The sequence below is a fragment of the Pipistrellus kuhlii genome, unplaced genomic scaffold, assembly GCF_014108245.1.
Source record: "Pipistrellus kuhlii isolate mPipKuh1 unplaced genomic scaffold, mPipKuh1.p scaffold_m20_p_6, whole genome shotgun sequence".
Lineage (NCBI taxonomy): Eukaryota > Metazoa > Chordata > Mammalia > Chiroptera > Vespertilionidae > Pipistrellus > Pipistrellus kuhlii.
The window spans coordinates 54,412,451-54,430,127 of record NW_023425562.1 but is presented as its reverse complement, the minus strand read 5'-3'; the positions used below and the strand labels follow the sequence as shown (position 1 = coordinate 54,430,127).

General features: G+C 46.9%; 1 protein-coding gene across 4 annotated transcripts in view; it reads left to right on the top strand.

Annotated features, from left to right (window-relative positions):
• The window catches only part of TM9SF4 (transmembrane 9 superfamily member 4), a 44,337-nt gene extending 35,677 nt beyond the window's left edge, over window positions 1-8,660 (top strand). For 3 of the 4 annotated variants that reach the window (XM_036419271.2, XM_045574725.1, XM_036419273.1), the window contains 5 exons: window positions 781-956; window positions 1,439-1,502; window positions 2,949-3,068; window positions 3,650-3,739; window positions 6,702-8,660. In XM_036419271.2, the coding sequence (XP_036275164.1) occupies window positions 781-956; window positions 1,439-1,502; window positions 2,949-3,068; window positions 3,650-3,739; window positions 6,702-6,851 (600 nt within the window). In that variant the 3' untranslated portion in view covers window positions 6,852-8,660. The remainder of the gene's footprint in view (window positions 1-780; window positions 957-1,438; window positions 1,503-2,948; window positions 3,069-3,649; window positions 3,740-6,701) is intronic. The other variant, XM_036419272.1, reaches the window with a different exon arrangement.
• Window positions 8,661-17,677: the final 9,017 nt, after the last annotated feature.

Sequence of the window (17,677 nt, the reverse complement as noted above, 5' to 3'; positions counted from 1 at the left end):
TGAGAACAAAGCATCAATCAGCTGCCCCACATACCCTTGACCTGGGATCAACCTTGCAACCCGATCAACGATGCATGGGACAACTCCCAACCAGCTGCCATAAGAGCCAGGGCTCTTTTTGCACAATTCTTATCAGAGCATAATCCTTTAGAGAAGAGGATAGAGAAGAAAGTGAAAAATCCGTTTTCATCCTCCCGTCCCAGCCGAGGAAGCACTAATAACTTTTTGATATAGGTCTTTTTATAGGCTCTTAAACAGATAAATATTGGGTATTTTTATTAAAATGGGGTGCTAGACATTCAGTTTTATAACCTGCTTCATTTAGTTAGTATTATATTGTAGGGTTCTATTTTGACAAAACAGGGAACACACTATTTGTGCAGTGTCCCTCCCCCCTTCCCCCCTTTTTCCCTTCACTTAACATACCAAACCCATAATGTCCCTTCATTCTGGCCTCTTCATCTTCCTTCATGTCCTCAGTTTCCTCCGTCCCTGTACTTTCCCCACTTCCTCCCTGAATGACAAACTCTGGGAGGCTGTGGTTCCATCTTCATAGCCCAAGTGGGTTTACCATATGACTCCACTTTCCCCCAGGGCTGGGGTCAGCTCCACAGCTTCTGGCCAGGAGCCCTCTGGGGTGTGTCTGTAGGGCCTTCCACAGGATGGTGGCCCTGCTGTACACACCCTCTTTCCCTGACACCCCAGAAGGTCCCCTTTTCTTTGCACAGTCTCAGCCTAGGCATCAGGGCCTTATGGGGCCTCATAATGGTGTGTCCTCAGGTACCCTTCCCCACTATGGTGGCCTTGCTGTGCATGTGGTTCGGGATCTCCCTGCCCCTCGTCTACCTGGGCTACTACTTCGGCTTCAGAAAGCAGCCATATGACAACCCTGTGCGCACCAATCAGATTCCCCGGCAGATCCCTGAACAGCGGTGGTACATGAACCGATTTGTGGGGTGAGTCTCCATCTGGGGCCTTCTGGAATGGGTGAGGTTAACACTACTCTTAGGAGAACATGGAAGAAAGTGCCTCCCCCCAAGGATGCTGTGACTGGTGTTTTGCAGCTCAGCAGCTTAGCTGGGCCTGGTAGACTTCATGAAACTTAGCTTTGCTCTAAGATAAAGAGGACCGAATTATAGCCAGATTTGGTGTTGGCCTAGGAACCAGGTGGGGGGGGGGGGTAATAAAGATGCGGTGACAGAGGTTAAAACCATTGCTTGGACCTTAAACAAGTCAGCCCGCCTCTCTGTACTTCATCTGTAAAACAGAGAATGATGCCCACCGGCTTACCTCTCAAGAGGCTGTAATGGCACAGTCATGCCGAAAGAATTAGAACCACCCCACCGTGTAAGCTTTCTCAGTCAGGCTGGCTAGGGAGGGAGCCTGGGCTTCCAATGGCTGGTCTCCCCCCAGTGTTAACCCTCCTGTTCTGCTGCAGCATTCTCATGGCTGGGATCCTGCCCTTCGGTGCCATGTTCATCGAGCTTTTCTTCATCTTCAGTGTGAGTAGTGCTGTCTGCTCCCCCTCCCTCCACATCACACAGCCTTTATCGCCGCTAGCCTGGTCCCTTCCCCTTCACTTGGGTGCTCTGCCTCTTGCTGCCTCTGAAGTTTCAGGTGGGCCATGTAACCTCTTAGAGCCCCCATTTTCCACCCCGACAGGATAATAGTCCTTCCTCCTAGGATGGCTTGGAAGGTCAAATGAGATACGGCATGTGTGCAAGGTCTAGTGTGGGAGGACTCAGTGCCTAGAAGCTGCTTCAATAATACTGCAGTCAGTCACCACTATTTTTAATATTGTTGCATCTGCTTTGATTTCTGGGTTCCTATACATTTTTACCTAAGTTACTCAAAAGACTCAGGAAGTGGAGGGAAGGAGGCCTGTTTTCAGGATCATTGTAAGTTGGAATATGATGTCTGTAAAAAGGCAGGGTGCTTGACAGTCAGAAACGCTTGTTAAATTGTAACTGTGGCTGTGATGATGATTGCTCTTGTCCCAGGCGTGCGGAAATGAAAATTGGCAGTAGAACTCCTCACAGCATTGAAATCTGTCTCACAAACTTGCTGCCTAGCACAGAGGGTGCCTTGCACCAAGTCAGTGCTGGACAAGTATTTGCTGCTCCGGAGTGGCCCAGCCCCTCCCTGCTGAGATCCCCTTGCTCACCCAGCCCTACCTAGGAAAAGGGTCAGAGAACGGGTTTCCTGCCAGCACACCCACCTCAGTTCTCTTTGTGTGACCTTGGGCCAATCACCAGCCTCACTGAGCCTTGACTTCTTTAACTGTAAAAGGCCACACTTTCATAGGTTCATATGTGAAGATGTCCTTGAAGCTTGTAGCTTGCCTGGCATGTGATAAGCTACCCCTGAGAGGTGGTGTCTGCTATGTAATTTTTCAAAAAATATATTTTTATTGATTTCAGAGAGGAAGAGGGAGAGAAAGAGAGAGAGGAAGAGAGAGAGAGAGAAACACCAATAATGAGAAAGAATCATTGATTGCTGCCTTCTGCATGCACCACACTGGGATTGAGCCCACAACCTGGACATGTACCCTGACCAGGATTGGAACCCTGGCCTGCTGGTTCATAGGTTGACACTCAACCACTGAGCCATGTAGGCCGGGCTGCTATATACTTTGACAAGGGTGTGATGCAGCTTTCTACAAGCTGCAGTGTTCAGGGTAAAGCCCACCCATCGCAGGGTCAGCCATGCCCCAGCCACTCCCGAAGAATAGGCTGGCTCACTCTGCTCCAGGGAGGAGGGCCAGTGAGAGCCATATGCCAGGCACATAGGCCCCGATGGCATTAGGATGATATCTCCATTCCTGCCCTGGTGACAAGTGCCATGCATGCCAGTCCTAACTGAGAGCAGGCAGGGTAAGCCAGGGGTAAGGGCCATTGGGTGGAGGCAGGCCATTTAACCTCTGAAGGCTGGCTTTGATGTGTCTGCAGGCAATCTGGGAGAATCAGTTCTATTATCTCTTTGGCTTCCTATTCCTTGTCTTCATCATCCTGGTGGTGTCCTGCTCACAAATCAGCATCGTCATGGTGTACTTTCAGCTGTGTGCAGAGGTAAGGGGCATGGAGCCAGGAGTTGGGGGTGGGGAACCTGGGTCCAACGTTGAATGGGTCACTGGGGCTGTCTGGGTTTCCCATGTTCCCCCTTCTGGCCACGAGGTTTGGGCAGATACATCACTTGCTCTCTCTGAGCCTCCATTTGTTCAGTGGGCTCCTTCGTTAGTAGCACTGGTTGCAGTTGCTTAACCTCTCTGTGCTTTCCTAATGTAACAAGGATCGCAGCAGGACCTGACTCAGTGCCGCTACAATGATGAAACTGGGCTGATTCACGTGCATCACTTAGAATTGTACCTGGCACATAGGGAGCATTTGCTCACGACATGTTAGTTGTTCTTACTATTCTTTTGTTGTTGTTGATTTTTAAAAATTAAGGTATATTTTATAAACAAGGAAGTTCACCCTTCACCCTTTTCGATGTGCCTTTGAAAATGCATACAGTTGTGAAACCACCATTTCAGTCAAGATATAAAACATTTCCATCGCCCCAGATATTACTGTAATTACCCAGAGTCTTGAGCTCCTTGGGCAACTATGAAACTTGGGGAAGAGTTCTGACCCCTCTGTTTCCTCCTCAGGATTACCGCTGGTGGTGGAGGAATTTCCTAGTCTCCGGGGGATCTGCCTTCTACGTCCTGGTCTATGCCATCTTTTATTTTGTTAACAAGGTACCACCCTTATTTTGTTAACAAGTTCTCTTAGCCCTTTGAGGGCAGGATAGTGGAGAAGAGGGTGCTGGGAAAGACTCAAGTGTCTGAATCTTCTTTCCCATCAGCACTGGGACCAATGCCAGTATAGAACTGCCTCTGCTCTAAAACATGTATCTTTTTAGAAAAGAGAATCTATGTTCTGCATTTTTGGAAGACAAAAGCTTTGAGAATATATGACCCTGAGACTATTGCATGAAAAACCTGTGAAATATATCACCTTACAAGGCTTTTAATAGTAAAAAGAAACTCTGATGATAACAGTATTCACCTCAAGAAGCTAGAGAAAAAAAGAACGTGAAAGGATAAAGAGGATAAATGAAAAGAGTTAGTCAAGATAAAAACAGAAAATAATGAAATAGCCTTGAGCTTCCAAATTTACGACCTCAGGTGTCCTGTCTCTGGATGCTTGCTTCCCTTCTTCGTTCAAGTCCAGTTCAGTCCTTCATAATAAGGTCAGGACGAGCCACGGCTTCGTCTGCATCTCAGATCGTCTTTGCTGTGTGAGCCACATAGGTAGAGTGTGGGCGAATGAAAGGGAGCCTGGCTTACCTGACTCGGGTACATTGTGTTTGCTTGGCTTCAGTCTGCTGGCAGGATCTTTCCACAAAGCAGAAAGTTGACCCTTGGCAGTCCTAGAGGCTCCTTTTTTCAGCTTTGCAGCCCTAGAGCTAAAGAAAGTCTGTCTTCTACCATCACATTGTCAATCCCTAAGGGAAAGCTGTTGTTGGCCCAGGTTACATGCCATCCTTATTGTTCCAGGTCCAGTAGGATGGCTTACACTGACTAGCTTAGGTTTTGTACTAGGAATGACAGGCCCCACAGGACCACAAAGTGAGGAGTGGCTACGCCAGAACACTGGGCAGAAGGAAGACAGGAGGCAGTGTTGGGCAAGCAAATCATAACTATCATAGCCTCCTACCAGGCCCCCTGGAGTCACATCATAGTCTCCTGTCCTTCCTTCCTCTGCCTCGTTCTTTCTTCTCTGTTCTAAAAACCTCCTTCTCCATCCCCAGAGCCTTTCTCGTCTGTAAAATGATGGCCTTGAGCTGTCTGAATTTCAAAGGACACTGCCAGTACTGCCTTTTTGCCTCGTCCCTTTCCTGGTTTTATCCCTGGATTTACCGCTGCCCTGTCCCCTGCCCCCACCTTCCGTCACCCTCATCCTTTCTCCAGCCACAAGAAATGTATAAAAGGAGAGGTGTGGGTGGAGCCTGAGAACATGGACTTCACCTTCACCTTAGGAAGGTCAAATATTCTCAACTGAGCCTCTCTGACTTTTTGAGAGTCATAGAGGTTCAGTTGGTTTAGCATACTATAAACAGAAAGGTTGCCAGTTCAACTCCTGGTCAGGGCACATACCTGGGTTGCCAATTCCATCCCCAGTTGGGGCACATAACGAAGACAACTGATTAATATTTCTCTCTCCTCTCCTCTCCTCTCCTCTCCTCTCCTCTCCTCCCCTCTCCCCTCTCCTCTCCTCCCCTCTCCCCTCTCCCCTCTCCCCTCTCCCCTCTCCCCTCTCTCCCCTCTCTCTCTCCTTTTCTCTCTTTCTTCCCCTTCTCTCACTTCCTCCCTCCCTCCCTTTCTCTCTCTCCAAACATGTCGGTACATGATTAAAATTTTTTTAAAAATAGTCCCTAGCTGGTGTGGCTCAGTTGGTTGAGTGTTGTCCGGTACACTTCAATCTATCAGAATTGAAGGTCATCCATTCAATTCTGATGGGTGTTTCTCTCATACCAATCTTTCTCTTTCTCTCTTCCTCTTCCTCTTTCTCTTTAAAAAATAAATAAATCTTTAAAAAACAGAAAAACAAAAACAAAACAGTGACTTTATTGTTTTCTTCTGGGCTCCTGGCATTTTGTGACCATGTGTCTGTCCCTAGAGCAGGCCCCATGCAGGTCCTACCTAGTATCTGGGCAGATCTTGATACCCAGGTTCTAGATTAGCTCCACTTGGCCTAGCACATACCAGCACAACACAGATCCTTGGCCTCCCTGCCCAAGCCTCAAAACTCTACAGAGGAGTCCACAATGCTCCAAGATAAAATCCCTGTGAGGTGTTAAGAAAGTGACAGTAGCCCTAGCTGGTTTGGCTCAGTGGGTAGAGCATTGACCTGGGACTGACGAGTCTCAGGTTCGATTCCGGTTAAGGGCATATGTCCAGGTTTTGGCTCGATCCCCAGTAGGGAGCATGCAGGAGGCAACCGATGGATGATTCTCATCATTGATGTTTCTATCTCTCCCTCTCGTTTCTCCTCTGAAATCAATAAAAATATATATATTTAAAAGTGACAGCATTCTGAGGAAGAGAGGGCTGGAGGCTGGGGCAGGAATATGGTGGCTCCCTGGTCCTTAAGCTGGGACTCTGAAACACCTCTTCCCTATTCCCTGTCTGCTACTCCGGCCATTCGGGAATTTCACCATACTGTTCTGGGAACTGTGGAGGGTAAAGTATCTATTTGTACTGCATCTGGTCCTTGACCCTGAGTCACACCTGTCTTCCCAGTGAGCTCCTAGGCCTTTCCCTGAGAGACTGCTGGCCCCTCTTACCCCAGCCAGAAATGGCCTGGGTCAACAGAGTTGGACCTTTGACTCCTAGCACTCTGGCCCCAGGTTCAAATCCCAGTTCCCTCTATTTCTTGGCTGTGTCACTGTGGGCATTGTTTAACCCCTCACTGCCCCATCTGTAACGTGGGTAACAACCCACCATGGTGTCGTGAGGATCCAAGGCCATGCACAGGCCGTAGCGTGGAAGAAGATTCACTGTGGCTGCGGGCCCGTCTGCCCCTTGCTGCCTATCTGGAGCAAGCGCCTTTTCCTGCCAGGCTTTGCCATAAAATCATGGGGGCGGGGGACAGTTGGCCGTGGCAGGCTGGCACTAAGCATCCACCCCTTTCTTTTCTCCCCTGCTAATGCCCCAGCTGGACATCGTCGAGTTCATCCCCTCTCTCCTCTACTTTGGCTACACGGCCCTCATGGTCCTGTCCTTCTGGCTCCTCACGGGCACCATCGGCTTCTATGCAGCCTACATGTTTGTCCGCAAGATCTATGCTGCTGTGAAGATAGACTGATGGGGGTGGACCGTAGCCATGCCCACTCCGTCCATGGACAGGAAGCACCCTGCGTGGGGACCTGCAGGCACGCAAAAATAAAGTAACTCCTGCTTGTTTGGAATGTAACTCCTGGCACAGTGTTCCTGGATCCCAGGGCTGCGTGGGGGCGGGAGGACCTGTAGATAAATCTTGCATTTTTCTCCATCATCTTATTCCAATTCTGTGGGGGATGAGGTTTTTTGTGGGTCATTTTTCTTCAGTGCTAAGAACGTTCCCTTCAGGAGGAACTCTGGGACCCCTTCAGGTTTATTTTTGGTTAGGGTTTTTTTTTTCTTTTTGTTTTTTTTTTAACAATGGATCCAGCATGGATAAATCCACCAAGACACTGGGTTTTGGTCACTGTCTCCACCTCAGTTCCTCAGGGCTGTTGGCCGCCCCACGACTAACTGGAAAAGGAAACACCAGGCCTCCTGGGACTTCAGTGAGGTTCCAAGCCTCTCACCGTTCATCCTCGCCGTTGATGCCGTGACAAGCACAGCTCTAGCCCGGACATGCATCCTCGGTGCCAACCTGCCTCTGCCAGCCACTTTCCCTCCCTCGTCTCACCTCTCCAGCCTTCTGGGGCTGCCAAGGCAGGGCTTCTAGCCAGGCCTCTGGGTCGTCTTGTCACCAGGAGCAAGTCCAATCCTGGTTGCTACAAGGAACTCCCTGGAAGTACTAGTGAGCAGTGGGAATTTGCTGGAGCAGAGAAGAGACTTGCAGCGAACTATTTCTGTGCCAAGAAATCCTGGATCCAGGGCCAGGTATTTCCAAAGCCAAACCAAGTATATCTATGTCTGTGCCTGGGCTGAGGGTCTTCACCCTTTAGGATTTCTCCCAGTCCCTTCCTCAGGGGGTTGCTGTTCTTACAAAGTGTGCTGGCGGTGGGGTCTCTCTTCCCCCACTTGGAGCACAACAAAGCCTGGAGACTTCAGATCTCTTCCTTTAGGTGGCTGGGGAGAGGCATTCCCTCCCTGACATCCCCCAGCCTTAGAGCCCATGCACAGCTTTTAGCCAGACCCATTCCCCTCCCCCTCCCATTTGAGTTCTAGCCTCCTTTGAGGGACACCCAGAAAACTGATGGTGAAAAAGAAATGGAAGGTAAGTTCTGTCATTTCTTCCCCAATTCCCAGGAATAGGCAAGGAGCCAGTTACCCCAAGTTAGAGGTAACTAACATGGCAGGTCTGGCTCCTTTATCAACACCCACTCTTGGGGCCAAGTCTTCCCTCCACCCCCACTGCCCATCCACTCTGCATGTCACTTTCTCTTAAATTGCAAGAGACCAAACCCACCCTGGGATTAGGGTTTAAGTAACAGCCACTCACCCTTGCTCCAGCCCCTTCAGGACTCCCATCACAAGACAAAGCTCAGGATGCTGGTTAAGCTAGGAACACACTCTACCCCTTCCCCTCCCAGGTTATTCTCAGAACGGCCCCTACCAGCTCCACCAATCAAACCAGTGAACTTCTCAGCCTTGCCTCACAGTGACTCCACAGTGCCAAGTGGCAGCCACCAAGAATCAGGTTGAAGAAAAGGGAACTCAAGCACTAGAGAATGATAATGGAATCTTGTTTATTCAAATCTTGGATTTCTTTTTCCCTAAGCGATTCTCTTTTTGGGGGAGTAGGGAAATGGACTCCTCATAAAGGATTTAAACATCATCAATTTTTCTGACTTTTTTAATCATCATCATTATTATTTTTAATTAAAAATGCCTGTATGCCTTTTTTTTTTTTTTTTTTTTTTTTTTTTGGTCCAATTGTAAATAAATATGCCATTGTCCTGTTGTCATGCCTCTTGAATATCTTGCAAGCATTAGGGGTCTGAGGCAACTTCTCCAAGTGGGTTGAGCTGAGTGGTTTCCCTCAAAGCTCAGTTCATGTCAGGCTATCTAGAGTTAAGGCTACTGTTGTTCCCCTACTTGGTATAAGTTCATAGCTTCTCCCATCTGCTCATCTCCTCCATTCTAAATCACAAGTATTTGCCCTCTCTGATCCCACAAGTAGGAAATAGTATTTAACTGTGAGCTTTGAGAGCAATGAGACCTGATTTTCGATTCCCAGCTCTAATATTTTACTGTCAATTCACTTCACCTGTCTGTCATGTAAGACTCCTTCAATTGCAGACAGTACAAACAAGTCAAATTGGCTTAAGCCCAAGGGGAATACGTTGGCTCATAAGTCACCAAGTAAAAGGATAATTTGGCTTCAGGTTTGATAGATCCAAGGGCTCAAAGTATAGCCTTAGGATGCTCCCTTTTGCACTCTGCTTCTCTCTGGTCCGTTCTGTCCCATTGTCAAGAGTTTTTCTCTATGGGGAAGGTATGGAGGACATGGCACAGATTGCTCTAGGCTTACATTAGCCAGTTTGGAAAACAAAACCTTCCCTACCCTACTTAAGTATCTATAATAATCTATAATAATAAAAGCATAATATGCTAATTAGATCAAACAGCTGAACAACCTTCTACAGGAAGCTGTGGCAGTGGGGGCGATCAGGCAGGCAGGCTAGTTAGGGGCAATCAGGCAGGCAGGTGAGCAGTTAGAAACCAGTGGTCCTGGATTGCAAGAGGTATGTCTGCAGGGAAAGAGCCTAAATTGGCAGTCAGACATCCCCTGAGGGGTCTCAGATTGTGAGCAGGTGCAGGCTGAGCTGAGGGAGGACCCCCCCTCCCGCCCCATGCATGAATTTCATGCACTGGACCTCTAGTATTTCATATAAATAAATCCCAGAAAAGCTCTCTGGTGGGCCTAGTTTGGATTACTACTTGCACATATTGGACCATTCAATAAACCCAGGGGAATAGAGTATTATGGGCTGCATACACCAAGGGTATTGGCTGTTGTGAATTTTAACCTCACTGGAATCCCTTGGAGTGGTGATGAGGGAAGAATGACTTCCCAAGGTAAGGAATGTAGAGTAACAAAAAAAATAGTTGCCTATTAAACCCCATCCCTTTCAACTCAGTTAATTTGCACTATTCTGATATCTTAAGGTAGAAGCTGAGGTAATTTATTTGTGGCCTCTTTTTTTCTCTAATATAGATGTTCAATGCTATGAATTGCTTCCTAAGTTCTGCTTTAGCAGCATCCTAGAAATTGATATGTTGTTTTTCATTGTCATTCAATTCAAGATACTTTCTAATATCTGATTTCTTTTTTGATTCATGTGTTATTTAATGTTTCCAAATATTGGGGGATTTTTTTTTTCCAGGATCTTTCTGTTACTAATTCTGTTTTGGGCAGAGACTTTGTAAGACTTGAACCTTTTGAATTTATTGAGACTTGTTTTATGGTCCAAAATATAGTATATCTTGGTAAATGTACAGTGTACACATAAAAAAACATATTCTGCTGTTTGGGGGTGGAGTATTCTATAAATGTCATTCAGGTTAAGTTGGTTGATAGTATTGTTCAAGTCTATTATATCCTCACTAATTTTTATGCTTGCTTATTAAATTAATTAAAAGAGGGGAATTGAAATCTTTGACTATAATTATAGATTTGTATATTTTGTCCCTTGGTGGGTTGCCTGTTCATTCTGTTAGTAGTGTCCTTTGATATAATTTTAATGAAGCTCATTTCTTTTGTTGCCCGAATTGGCTGCATTGCTCCTTCTTTCCTTTTATTTTGAACCCAGGGTTTGACTCCGGGCCTGACTGCTCTGGGCTAAAGGCAGTTTCAGAACAGTGCTCATTCTAGGGCTGGTTATTGGCCAATACTGAGACCTTTCTAAGTACTCTCCTCAGTGCTCCCATGACAGTGTCCGTAGTTCCATGGCTGGTGGGAATAGAGACTATTCTATTTCCTTTCATCTTTCCTGGCGGTTCTTTAGCTGGCCTCAGATGGTTTCCCCACAGGCTGTGCTGATCGGTTTCTGCTGAATATTCAAGGAGACCCTCTGCAGATCTCTAGGAGTTTCTCTCTGCAGCTCTCGTTCATTCTCTAGTGTTTTGTCCTAGGACTCATTGCTTTGGTCTGCCTGAACTCTCTGCATTGTCTTCTCAACTCGGTGCACTGGCTTCACTTCAGTCACCCGTCCTTATGCTAAAAACTGTCCTAGGGCAGTAAGTTAGGGCAATCATAGAGCTTACTTGTTTACCTGCCTGGGATCACTGTCCTTTTTGGTCAATGTCCAGAACCTGGAAAACCACTGTTTCGTGTATTTGATCTGATTTTTTTTCTGGTTGCTTCAGGTGGAATGATAAATATGATCCCTGTAATTCCATCTTGGCTAAAAACTGAAGTCTCTACTGCCAACTTTTTTACCTGTAAGATCACAGGTTGTCTGTGAAGGAATGTATGAGTTCTGTTAAGTCAAAGGGTCACTCACACTAGGTCCTCAGTTATTCCCTCCTCACCAAAGATGAGTCTAAAGGGCCTGACTCCCAAGAATCTTAGCTTGGCAATGACTTGCTGGACTTAAGCAGCTCTCTAAGACCAGAAACCTTGCCATTGGACCTATGCTAGCCAGAAGTCAGTACCCTCTAACCCTGAGGGCCATTACAGCATGAAAGTGTCATCTTGGGGGACCCATAGAAAGGCCAAATTATGGCCCAGCGGGTGTGGCTCAGCAGTTGAGCATTGGCCCAGAAACCAGGAGGTCACCAGTTCGATTCTCGGTCGGGACACATGCCCGGGTTGCAGACTTGATCCCCAGTGTGGGATGTGCAGGAGGCAGCTGCCGATCAGTGATTCTGTCATCATTGATGTTTCTATATCTCTCTCCCTCTCCCTTCCTCTCTGAAATCAGTTATATAGATATAGATAGATAAATAGATAGATCTATATATATCTATATATCTATCTATGTGTGTGTGTGTGGGTGTGTGTGTGGGTGTGTGTGTGTGTGTGTGTGTGTGTGTGTGTGTGTATATATATATATATATATATATATATATATATATATATATATATTTAAAAGGCCAAATTATGACTGTGAGCTCCTAGAGATGATGGTCCTAGTAATCCCACTAGACATTGTGGGTACACTTCATTTCATCGATGCTTGGTCCAAGCAAGTCATGGTACCATGCTCCCTCTCGCTAATACTTGCTAATAACTAATTCAAGAGTAGACATGTTACCCTGTTCTAGCCAATTACATACAAGATCTTGAAAGTCTAGAGTGGCTTCTGGGAAAGGTTCCCTCCATTTTAAGGGTGTTGTGAGAAGACAAATCAGCCTTTTCTGGAGTTGCTGTACCCCAAAGTGCCCCTTGGAGCTACTGCCACCATCTTGGTACCAACCTGAGAGTGGAACCAACAGAAAGGAAGGTGGATCAGAGAAGGCCCAAGTCCTTGAAGACATCATTGAGCTGCTGAATCAAACAGTCCCAAAGCCCATCTTACCTCTGGATGTTCAGGTAAGAAAAAAAAATGGTTAAGTCTAAGTTAAAGCTTCTGTTAGATGCAACCAAAAGTATTGTAACTGAGCCAGCCACCTGGAGAGCTGGAAATCTTATGTGAGGGGAAGGCTTCTTAAAGGTATTTTTCCTCCCTTTAAGGAATATCAAAGTCCCCCAAGCTGTAATCAGCACAGTGACAGGTAACGACTAGTTGCTATCTATAGTTTCTGGACATATTTTTCTGATTGAAAATAACTTGTTCAAAGGTCCTTCCCAGGCCAATAGAACAGGGCTGATCTCTTAGAGCAGAGGTGAGCACAACCCTGGTGTCAGAGGCTTGTGTTTGCTCTTCACCCCGAAGCAGGAAGCCCCTTCTCACCATCCTGGGAGCACGTGTAAGCCAAGTGGCCGCCTCTCAGTAGGAGGGACTGGGAAGGGGCCCAAAGACATCACTTCAACTCCAGAGACTGCCTGGAAAAGAGTTGCCTTGGGCCATACAGAGTTCCTATCTCTAACGATAGTTTTCTCCTGGCCCACCTGAGAGACCCTCCTGAACCTAGAGGATGTGCAGCATTCATTCATTCCAGTTTCTGAGCCCCGCACTGTGCTGGATGATATTCTAGGTGAACACCCTTCACGTAGAATAGCGCCCAGCAGTGAGTAAAAACAAAGTCCCCATGAGTGTAGAGGAAAAGGTAGATAAATAAATGTACAATATAATGTCAGGTGGTTGTGAGTCTTATAATACCGGTAAAACACAAATCAGAAAGGGGAAGGAGAGTGATGGCGTTTTTTTAGAAAGGGTAGTCAGGAAAGACTTCCCTAAAGAGATGAAATTGCAATAGATGAGCTTAAACCTTAATGAATCGAGAAGTCTGCCATGCAAATATCTAGAGAAGGTTCCAAGTGGAGGGAAGAGCAAGCAAGGTCTTAGGACAGATTTGAAGACTAGCAGAAGGCTGGTGTCACTGGAAGGAGGAAAAGCGTGGGGAATGAAGTTAGAGATGGCCAGGTCAGATCATAAGGGTCTTACAGACTATAAGAAGTATGTTGTCTTTTCCTCCTGCATCCAATCAGACTCTTAAAGGGTTTGGAGCAGAAGAAGGACATGGCCATCACATGGTTTAGAGAGCCACTCTGGCTGCTATACCTTTGTAAGCACCTGGTATATAATGAGTGCTCACTAAATGTTATCACTGTTTTCAGCCTCATTGGACTCTTGAGCTCACTGAGGGCCGAGACCTGAAAAGAGTCATCTTATGTCCCCAGTGCCCAGTACAGAGGCAGTGCTACAATGAATGGATAAACAAATGAATGGCTCTGGACCTGAATGAGTGAGCAAGCAGGAGTGGGTTCTGAGAATGAGACTCATGCTCCAGAAGTGCAGCTGAGACACACACTTGGCGAGGTCAGGGTCAGTGTGAAGGCAGCATGTCAACGGTCATGCAGCAGGAAGATCAGGTAAGCACTTGTTTTGGTAAGCGCCATTGTCTTGAGCCTAAAGACATAAAGAATTCAGCTTGGCCTAAATTTGAGCCGCAGGAACCAAAGTGCATCTACCCACCAGGTATGTTCAGGGCAGATAGCCAGCTTCCAGGATTGCCAGGACACTTCGAGGCTTATCCTGGGAGCATCAAGGACAGGCGTTTGGCACAATAGAGACCCAGAGGGTGCAGCCCACATGAGCACTGGTGTCCAAAATTAAGGTACTGGTCTGTAGTTGGGAGGTGACAGAGATTGGGGGCAGTCAGAGAGAGTTTCAGTAAGATTCAAACTGAAGATAATACAGAACTGGTATCTTTTCTTGCCTCTAGCTGCCCTGTGAGCTCTCCCATCTCTGAACCACGTTTGATCCTCTGTCCATGAGATAATACCTTTGTTTTTGCATTCAGTTTCTATTTCCAGAAAATGGCCTTAACCTACTCATCTAGCCTGCCTCTCCCAAGCAGCCACACTCAAGGCTCTGAACACATCATGCATTTTTCTATTTCAATGCCTTTGGTTATGCTGTTTACTGTCAGGAATTCCCTTCTCCTGACCCACTTTCTAAGCTACTGCCCTTTTTTTTTTAATATATATTCTATTGATTTTTTACAGAGAGGAAGAGAGAGGGATAGAGAGTTGGAAACATCAATGAGAGAATCACCGATCAGCCGCCTCTTGCACACCCCCCACTGGGGATGTGCCCGCATCCAGGGTACATGCCCTTGACTGGAATCGAACCCGGGACCTTTCAGTCCCCAGGCCGACGCTCTATCCACTGGGCCAAACCTGTTTTGGCTACTGCCCATTCTTAAAAGCCCAGCGTTACCACACACACCACACACAGTTGGGGCGAGCTGTATGTCAAGCTGGACTTAAGCTGGGTTCCATCTCTTTGAGATGACCATTGTGTGCCAGTTAGGCCTCTTGTCCCAGGGTAATTATTAGTAGTGTCCCTTTCATTCCCAGATGTGTTCCTGCTAAATGACAAATTATATGGTCACCCTTCATTGCCCCCACATTTCTCTGCCCTACTGAAATCCTTGGGTAGGAACCATGTTGACAGAGCCCAGCATAACACTCTTGACACATCTGAATAGTCCTTCACTCACAGTAATTTTTGAGGTGCTCATGCGGTAAAGCAGCAGACAGATAGGGATGGGGAGAAGAGATGAGAAAGGGGTAGAGGATGACTTCAGACAGCCTGGACAGGTAAGGCTCTAAAGAAGTATTTGAGGCCTAAAATAATTGAGGGAGCCAGAAATGAGACTATCTGCAGAAAGTAAATTCCAGAGAGAGGCAAGTGCAAAAACCTTGAGGTTGGAACGTGCTTAGTATATTTAAGGAGTAGAAGCAACTGATGGATGATGTCAGCAGGGAACCGAAAATGCTGGGCTTTATCAACCACAATAAGGAATTAGGATTTTTTTTTTTTCTCCCAATGGAGGGTTTTGGACAGGGCAAGAATATGACAAGTTAATTTTTCACCCAGATTGAAAGGTTCTTATTTTTTCTTCATGCACACAGAAGATGAAAGTGCCATGAGTCCTGATTGGACAAAGCCAATTTGTTTAGAATCAGAGATCAGAGTGATGTCTATTACAGCATGGCCACTGGGACACAGAATCATAACCATCAGAGTTACAGATTTCTTTTTGGAGGCTAAACTCACAAAACACAGTGACAGTTTCCATTCTGAGATCCTGCAAAACCACCATTATTCAAACTACTTCTAAGGGCAGGGTTATAATTAACAGGCCATAAAAACTTGATAACACCGACACCGGTTTGGCTCAATGGATAGAGCATCGGCTTGGGGACTGAAAGGTCCTGGGTTCAATTCCGGTCAAGGGCATGTACCTGGTTGCGGGCATATCCCCAGTAGGGGGTGTGCAAGAGGCAGCTGATTGATGACTCTCTCATCGATGTTTCTAACTCTGTATCTCTCTCCCTTCCTCTCTGTACAAAATCAATAAAATATTTTTTTAAACAAAACTTGATAACAATCAGGAATAACCACATTAAGTTCCCAGTGGCATAAAATAATTACAATGACATTCTTGTAAATGTTCTCAACTAAAAGCAACAAAAAGGCCTTGACAACTCAATTACCCCAGTGAGTGGAAATGAAGAAGGGGATGCATACTTATTATAAAAGCGGTGAAATGGAAAACATACAGCATTTACTTTCTATACAACGTTTTTACCTGGACCAAAAGAACCCCTAAAGTTGCCGTGTTCTGGTAATAGTCCTTCTAATTAAATATATATATATATATATATATATATATATATATATATATATATATATATATATATATATCAATATTAGTGAACCAAAAAAGTTAAGAAGTCAGAGGGCTCTCTCCCTTTCACTCCATAGGTTCTCAGGTGTCCCTGCCTTCCCAGCTGGCTTTGGCTTCTGAGAGTACCTCTCTTCCCCCCGCCAGCCCTCCTCATTATTTTGTGTCAAGACCTCCCCAAGTCCTGGGGAGCAGAAGACATACTCTTCCATGGGAAGGGGCCGGGGTATTATTACCCCCAAAATAAGATGGAAACAGCCGTGAAAGCCTGCAGAGGGGAACTCGGGGCGGGAGGATCCCACAAGGGGGACTGGATCTGGTGGAAGAAAGAGTTGGACTGAAGTTAGTCTACAAGAACAGCATAAGCAAAACAATGAGCTACCCCTACTCCTCAGACCTCCTGGTCTCTGTTCAGCAGCGCTGCCCTCCCACTTTGAAGACTAGACCTTGGTGAAGAGGGAGGGCATGGTGCAGCCTGGACAAAGCCCAGCAGTCTGTGAGCCAGCCCATCCTCTCTGGAGACAAAGAGGTAAACCACAAAGCCTGCTCCTCTTTATTAAAAAAAAACTTGCTCCTTCACTTATTTATTTTCTGTTTCTGAGCTGTCACTTTAAAGAAAATAAATAGATGTGAGCTCTGGGCAGGTGTAGGCCTCATGACCAGAAACACCTCTTCCCCAGAACCCTCAACCGGGAAGCTAAAACAGGTGGAGGGAAGCTGGGTTCTATGGTAGTCCAGTGACGGGGCCTCAGGAAGGGAGGCTTCTGGGAGAGACCAGTCATGGCCCCTGCCTTGAGCTCATACCCAGATGTGCCAGAAGCAGAGTTCTAGGGGGTTTGGGAGACCTCATGTGCATTGGCAGGCGGCCCACCTGACTCGAAAGGCAGTCCTTGCGGTCCTTATAGACCTGGGAGCAGGCAAAAGGACAGGTGGCAACCTGGGCAGAGCTCGTGAGACAGGTGAGGGCCACACATGGTAAGGTACTTCACAGCAGGCTGTGAGATAGCACCCACATGGATAAGAGCAGCGTGATCACAAAGAATGTGGTGCCCACTGCTTCATGTCCTTGACCTCACCCATGCCCAACAGCAGTCTGCTGTCGTGTGCCCATGCCGCCAGCTGCTGAACAGCCCAGCAGTGTGGGGTAGCCTGGCCTGTGCTCCCGAAGCTCGGAAGCCCTGGAATGTCCACGTCTGATTGACAGCCAGCACAATGCACCCACTTCATTGTGGTTGATAAGATTCAGCTTGCCACAGCCAATGTGCATGGCCAGCATAAATATGAAGCCCAGCATATTATGGCCTTGAAGAGGCATTGGTCCTCCTAGCTATGACTTGTGGGTACCCATCTCAGAAATGGGTGGTGATGGCAGTACATGTCTACAGCATCGGGTCTATAGACACTGTGGCATATGGGTCCCATGATGCATGAAGGCTACATGGAAACGAACTTGACCATGGAGGTTACAGTCTTGGAGCTGCATCCACTAAATGTGTAGAGAGGCCAGAGTGTGTGGGGGAGAAAGCAGATGGCAGAGTGCCATTGTGGGCATAAGCAGAGGTCCACAGGAGGCAGAAGTCTTACGTAGGTAGGGGCCAGGTCCCAGAGTGGGACTTAGCCACATTGGAACCCATAGGGCCTAGGAGGGGGCTTTGTGGGCCGCCTTACCAGGCC